Source organism: Etheostoma spectabile, chromosome 6 (genome assembly GCF_008692095.1).
Source record: "Etheostoma spectabile isolate EspeVRDwgs_2016 chromosome 6, UIUC_Espe_1.0, whole genome shotgun sequence".
Taxonomy (NCBI): domain Eukaryota; kingdom Metazoa; phylum Chordata; class Actinopteri; order Perciformes; family Percidae; genus Etheostoma; species Etheostoma spectabile.
Window position 1 is genome coordinate 18,174,246 of NC_045738.1, and position 7,476 is coordinate 18,181,721.

The 7,476-nt window shown below is 41.2% G+C and overlaps 1 protein-coding gene across 8 annotated transcripts in view; it reads right to left on the reverse strand.

Annotated features, from left to right (window-relative positions):
- thsd7ab (thrombospondin, type I, domain containing 7Ab) overlaps nt 1-7,476 on the reverse strand; it is a 159,451-nt gene that overhangs the window by 93,816 nt on the left and 58,159 nt on the right. For 4 of the 8 annotated variants that reach the window (XR_004332372.1, XR_004332369.1, XM_032518004.1 and 1 more), the window contains exons 3-5: nt 5,405-5,653; nt 4,267-4,451; nt 471-539 (exon numbers count right to left, since the gene is read on the reverse strand). Coding sequence is in view for 3 of the 8 variants with exons in the window: in XM_032518004.1 (XP_032373895.1) it covers nt 471-539; nt 4,267-4,451; nt 5,405-5,653 (503 nt within the window). In the remaining 5 variants the exon portion in view is untranslated. The remainder of the gene's footprint in view (nt 1-470; nt 540-4,266; nt 4,452-5,404; nt 5,654-7,476) is intronic. The other 4 variants (XR_004332373.1, XR_004332371.1, XM_032518005.1 and 1 more) reach the window with 2 other exon arrangements.

Here is a 7,476-nt window from a genome sequence, read left to right on the forward strand (position 1 = left end):
AATAGAGAAGAAGAATACAGAGATAAAATATTAGGAAACAAGGACAGGATTTAAAAAAGGAAGGTTAGAGGAAAGAAAATAGAGAAGAAAATGAGAGACGAGGGAAGGAGAGAGTAGAGGAAATGAGGATAATGGGGAATGAAAAAGTAAGGTAAAGAAAGGAGAGGAGAAATGCGTAGAAAAAAAGAAAGAGGATAGGAGGAGACTTAAGTACAAGAGAAGGAATGATAGAGGGGAATAGAAAAAGGAAGGATAGATGAAAGAAAGGTAAGGTGAGAGAAGGAGGAGAGGAAACAGGAATACAGGATAGGTGAGGAGAGTAGCAGAGAGGAGAGGGAACGAGGACAGAGGAGACTGACAATGAGAACGGGAGTGAAGAGAAAGGGGAAAGGAAAAAAAAAGAGACCTGGGAGAAATAAAGCAAAGGAAGGAGCTGTAGCTTCGTTATCAGCGTGACTAAACACACCTACCTGTAATCTGGAAGGTGATGGAGAGGAGAGGGGGGACACTAGGCTTCTGCTGTCTTTGGGTCTGACCTGCTGCAATTACAGGGGAGATAGAGCTATTAGCTACGCACACACCGGGGAGACTGGAGCTCTATCACACAAACACACGCAGTGACGGGAAACAGCACACAGGAGACAGGCAGAGACTAATGTACCAGCAACTGGGCCTCGTATCCTCGGCTTGGCTACAAGTACAAGCTTTGAGAGCAAGACTAAGTCTGTCTTTTGTTATCTTTGGGTGGAAGATGAGCTTATTTGTTGTTGATTGATTTTGTGGTTTATGATCAAAAGCCACAATGACTTTTGGTGATCATGACATCTCATCAGTTGGAGATTTTGAAAGTAATTTACAGTATTTTAACTTAATGGTAGGCATTTAAAGAAATAGTTTAACATGCTATGATCATTTGTGGGGTTTGTTCTCAGATTGAGGTGAAATGATGGCTATCGCTGTCATGTCTCTATGTAGAGTCACAGGAGTAGGAGTTAGGATGTCATTAGGTTAGCATAAACATTGAAAGCAGGAGAAACAGCTAGCATAGCTGTTTCAAAATACACCCACCAACAGCGCTACATCAACATCAGTGTGTGGTTTAGGGGGAGTTGTGAGCTGGAATGCCTTGGTAAAAAAAAGAGACTGTGTTTAGCATCTCAAAGTCTTGTAAGGCTGCCAGGTTTGGTATTATTGTGCCTGTACAGAAATGAAAACCAAAGCCAGGTGCACGAATAAAGCTTTGTTGGTCAAGAAATAGCTCAGCAGGTTACATTTCTTTTCATGTACAGATTTAACAAACAACACATTGTGCAAATAAGACTAAAATCTGTGGTAATGTAGGCAAATGTTTGAAGTAGGTTAGCTGTTTCCCTTTGCTTCCAGTTGTTGTGCTAAGCTAGGCTACTGATACCCTGACTCTAGCTCTGTATTTTTAACACAGACATGAGACTGATAACCATTTTTTCATACAACTCTCTAAAAGAAAGTGCATTTAAAAAAATATTTTTCTTTCATATCTTTTGTCACTTGCCTGCACTGTGATTTTCTAACCTGTAATGTCAGTATGAACTTGTGTATTTGAATAAACCCCTCTTCTAATACAGTATTGAGTATTAAGGCACAGTCCAGTTTTTTTTAAATACTGAAAAAGGGGAGCAAAATGCCAACTCCCACAGGGTTAGGAGAAGAGCTTCAAGGATCCAAATGTTCCAGCAGATGAGCAGAAACCAAACCCAAAGTTACACAGCCTTAGCTGAGGAAGTGCCGGTTAATGTTACTTAGCCTGCGATGCTGGTCAAGGGTCAGATCGGAGCTACTCCCTGTAAAGATTAAGGTTAAGGTTTAAGAGGTGGTAAGCTGATTCCAGATCTTGGCCTGAGGGTATCTTCTTCTGCTTTTTGCATGCTGATATTTATCCATGAGAGATGGGGAGAAAGAGAGTACTGGTTGCTGCAAACCACCTCTCTGTCTCAGTGGTGTGCTGGGGGATTACCCCCCTACAGAGGGGAGAGAAATCCTGGGCCAAGAAGATAAGAACTTTATGCATGTATGTGTGTGTACTGTAAAACTCTCTTACACACACACACATACACACACACACACACACATTCCTGCACAGTCGGACCTGGCAAGGATGCTTTCAACGTGCTTGTATATATGAATCTTTAACTGTATCTCAACAGAGGTTATAGGCGCCTTTAAGATACGATAGAAAGATAGATAGGTAGGTAGGTAGGTAGAACATAAAATCTCATAAAGTACACCTGAAACATTCTAATATTATACAATATGCTTTGACCGAACAGTGTCTGTCAATTGATTTAATCTTGGCTACGGGACTCATTATTCTTTGATAAGGGCTGACACACAGAGAATCAAAGGACTGCAGATCAATTTAAACTCTGAGAAAGAATACTTTAGCATAGGAAAAGCTTTCCCTTCACAAGTCATTCATCAAGAATTCATTCAACATCAAGATAGCATTAGGTTAATAATAAAAGCAGAAGATGAAATGTAAAAAAAACAATAAAATGTAATAGAGCTCATTGCAAGTCTATGTAAATAAAAAGTTCTAAATGAATGGAGTTAATTAAAGTTAATTATAGGCAGCTTATATCTCCATACATCCACAACTTCCATTAAACACCACCGTAGATAGACTGAGCTTAAAGAAGAACAAGTGGTGGCCGGGCATCTCACCTCCTCTTAGACTATGTTACTCTTTCTCACGCAATCAGCACCATTGGCCTCCATAAGCCTAGCTTTAACTAATGTCTTTAATACCCTCTTTAGGAGTGCAGCTTTGACTTTAAGCTGGCTTGACAAGTGTCAGAAACGGATGCTTTTGCACTTACAGCAGGACACAGGAGCAGAAAAATCCTTGTTCTAAATGACTCGTGGTTTGGTTTAAAAGGAGAGAATGGCAGCGGGTAGACAGCAGTTTGGATGTTCAAACAGAAACTTTAAAGCTGACAATGTAGCCACAGTTGGATATTTGAAGACAGAAGATAAAAAGAACATGCTACAGTGACTGTATGAATGCAAATGCAGTATTGTATGCCATTGTCTATTTGGACAGGAGTCAAGATGTAGGCTTATGTCTGTTGCAAGTATTTGATGTGTAATTATCTGCAACAAATCAACCAAGGGACTGCAGATCTTACACACTATGTGGGCGTTTGGAGAATGTAAGTTGTCATGTAATAGCGCTTGATCAAATTTATTTGAGTTACACTTGAGAGTACAACTGATTTGTTTTCAGGCTGTGCTGCATGGCATTGTAACATTTGACGTATGTAAGAGTGGTGTTGACTTTGGTTACAGTATCGAAGGAAGAGGGCTGACAGCTTAAATGTGTTGACAAAAAGGGATTTCCTTAACAAACTTGTGATATAAATCACAGAGGACTGCGAAGATAAAGGAGAGCAGCAGAAAAAAAAAACAAGAGATGGAAATTGAAACACCTGGAAAAACTGGCAGACAGACGTGGGGGATCAGACATTTTCATCGGGTAAGGAAGAAGATGTTTCAATAAATGCTCGAACTGGTTTAAGAATTCAAACCTGGGACCTTCCATAAATATATTGGCCGAAGCTTGACTGTCCTCGAGACCCATTCAAAACCAGCTGCTGGTCGAAGAATTTCTGCATGGTAATGCCTAATTACACATAAATAATACAAATGTGTAAAAAATGTATTCACATATGAAAATTACACATAATTTAAAATAAAACAAAGGGTTGCTTCTTACTACCAGTGATATAGAGAAATACTTTCAGGGGCTTGAACACTGTGCTGAGAGTCCATATGGTGAATGCTACTTCTTAATGTGCGTTCAGATTGAACATCCAGCACGTTTTATCGATGGTGTGATTGCATATTAAGTTGAGGCCTGAACAGATGCAAATTTGCTCTGGAGGGCACAAACTGAGGTGAAGATACATCCTCACAAGTTGAGAAAGTTTCAGCTTGAGGAACAAATTTGAGCTTCTCACATCAATGAACGCACAGAAGAAGAAAAAAAAAAGAGAGTGGTCTGGAGGAAATAACTGAGTTCTTGGTTTTTTAAGGCACGAGCACAGTCATAGCTTGTCAACTACAGCGTATGTCTGTACAGCTGGTACACTTGCTGTTACAGGAAAATAAACACAGACTGCCAAAACACTCCAGCTGTCAGTTTCATACAAACGCAAGGCAAAATTTAAATTCTGTTAATAGCAACATCTTTAGGGGATTAATGTCACAGAGCTTTTTTTTTTTCTTTACCTTTGTCTTTTTCTTTGAGGTCGTTGAGGTATTTTAGAAGCTCAGCGTTGGCCTGGACGCAATAAATTTCCCTGGTCTGCAGGCCTCCCCCACAGAGCCCTGTCAGGTTGCTACGCCGACGGTCCTGTTGGCTTAGCAACGTGTCAACCCGGCAGTCGCTCCACTCTGTGCTTCTCCAGGTGTAGCTACAGAGGAAGGAAACGTGGATGTTCTGTGTGGGTGTATCATAGTGTCAGAGTTCATCACATTTGCAATCTTACTAACTATAGAATTTACATATGTGTTGCATAGTAACAACCAATCACGTCTTTTATTTTTTTACTTTCAGTTTAGTGAAGTACAGTGTGCAAATAGTTTCAGGCATGAGGACAGTTTACTCACCAGTTTAGCCAACAGAAGAACACAGTGACATTTGATTTTTGTATATAATGATGGACATTTGTCCCATAATGACAATTTATAGGCTTGTTACCACAGCTGATGATAATAATGCAATGTGTTAAAAGGAAACTTGGGCTCAAACATTTTGAAAAATGGATTTCTATATAAATAAATCAAGTAATGTATCTCACAGCAAATCAAACATTCTCCAGAATGAGACTATTGGTAAGAATTTTGGCAATAGCAGTGTAAACATAATGTACCGGTAGGATGAAACTGAGGGGATAAAGGCCATCTGTGAGCCTCCGGTTGGAATCTCTGTGTCTGTATCTTACTTTGTGTCGGGCACCAGTACAAGCACTTATACCAATGTATTTCCATATGCTGCCTCCCCCTCACACACACACACACACACACGCCACCCAAGAGAAAATATTTGCTAGGTAATATGGCTCAAGGGAAAACAACAAGAAACGTGTGCAGCCTCAGCCAGGTTGAATACCGGACATTTACTGTATTTTGCCTGAAATTATTGGAACACAGAAAAAAAATCCCTGCGGAGTGTTTTGTACTGTGGCAGGGTCTTAACAATGCTGTAGCCTAACTGAGGAGGAGGGTATTATGACAATCTAACATGCGATTGTATCCCTGTGAAACATGAGCGCCCGTCGAGTGCTTTGCTATGAAAAACACATCTACACTTTCCAGTCCCCGCTGTGCACCTCGGCTCCCTCCTCCACAATCAGGAGAAACTCACGTGGCACAGGGCGGCACGCCTTCACCCTGAGGTTCACACATCTCAGACTCCTCCAGTGGCGTGCAATCCGCCCCCTCGCCCACCGGGAACTGGACCACCTTCCTGCTTCGAGTGCGTTTGCCTACGGGAGACTCAGGGTCTATGCAGGTTTTGGAACAGGGGCCCCACACGGCCCAGTCAGTCAACTGGCATTCCTTGGGGAGGACGCAGGACTGGACGGTCAGCGGCAGGTCCCTCGGTGCGCACAGGCTGCGAAAGGATAAAAAGGAGGGGGACAGGAGGGAATAGGGGTTTGGTTATCAGATTGATCCGGCTATATTAAGCAGAGCATTGACCCAAATAGGACTACCAGAGGAGAACAACCCATCAGTGTAATGGGCACCTTGTAGATTTACTAATTCTCCAGGAAGTCACTGCCCCCGGCCAATACATAGTCAGACCCATGACCCTCCTGTGAAACCATAACTTGAGGTTTTTACATTGCATTATTTGTATGGATTACACAAACAAGACATATAGTGCTAATTAGTGAGCTTTAGAGGTGCTGGTAGGCACTTTAATTAGAGCTAGGCTAGCTATTGCCCTCTGCTACCAGCCTGTACACTAAGCTAAGCTAAGCTAAGCTAAAGGGCTGCTGTACAGATATCAATAGGTATCAACAGGGCCCAATCTTCTCATCTAACTCTCTCGAAGAAAAAGAATAAGCGCATTTCCCAACATGTCAAACTATTTGATTGGGTTATAGTGGTAAAGTTCATCCTCCGTAGTGTTTACAACCATCAACCACACCAAACAATAATTGTTCTGCTGGGAGAAAAGATGATACAAAACAGAGAAAAGCAGCAAATATGAACATTTAAGAAGCTGAAACCAGCCTTACAACTCTCCAAAGGTCGATCCTTTTATCAGTTTGTTATATTTTGGCATCAACTGGTCACAGATTTATTTACATATTTACATATACTACCGGTCAAAAGTTTGGGGTCACTTACAAATTTCCATTCCACTCCATTATAGACAGAATACCAGCTGATCTGAGTGGGTGGCTAATCTTTAATGCAATATCTACATTGGCCACTATAGGCAACCATTCATCCAATGTCCCAAAGGCACATTCTGTTTACTAATCTGATTTCATTTTAAAAAACTAACTGAGAAAACATTGGAGAACCCTTTTTCAGTTATATAAGCACATAATGTAATCTAAAAACTGCTGCCCTGGTGAAAAAAAACAATGCAACTGATCTCAGCTGGTATTCTGTCTATAATGGAGTGCAATGGAAATTTCTAAGTGACCCCAAACAGACTCCTGCAGTGTGCATCTTCCTGACGCCTCATTGCAGTGACGTTTCGTTCAGTTACCTCTCACTGCCATTTAAGTATCAATGTGCCAAGATGCCTTAAAGCCACGATTTGAGGTTTGAACATGTCAGCTGAACAGATATCTCACACTACAAGTTGGTATCGTATACCTTCCCTTTAAACTATCTGCCCTTGACTTGTGACACATTTTGTCATTAGCTACTCTCATTAGCACACTGACTGCATTATCAGTTTCACATTAGCAGTGAAACAGGAGTGCTGTGGCATGGTATCGTTAACTCTTAAGACAACCAAACCAACCTTGGATCAATCAGTCCCACACATCTTTTGATAATCCAAATGGCATTTATAGTAGATGTAATGAATAACCAGTCTTCTCTTTGGGCCCCTTCCAAATCATTAGAATTTTGTTCTAACTAAAGCCGACTGCTTTCTGATACTCAGTGTGGATGTCTTCCCCCTTGAGGCGCTACAGCTGACGAGCTATTAGTGCTAATTACAGCTCTGCTTCATTTAGAAACTTCTCATTTAGAGGTTGACACCACACTCCACCTCCAGCAACTCAGATGTTCTGTATAAATGAGGAAATGTATGAGCAGAGTATGTTTTTTCTTTCTTTTCTTCCTTCAAGTCCTGTGTCTTTGCAGATTAAAACACCTCTGAAGTCTTTGAAGTGGAACTGAAGCGACACTGCGAAAAATCTTAGTTTTGTTTTTCTGCCAAACTACACTTGGTGTGCCGGCTGATTC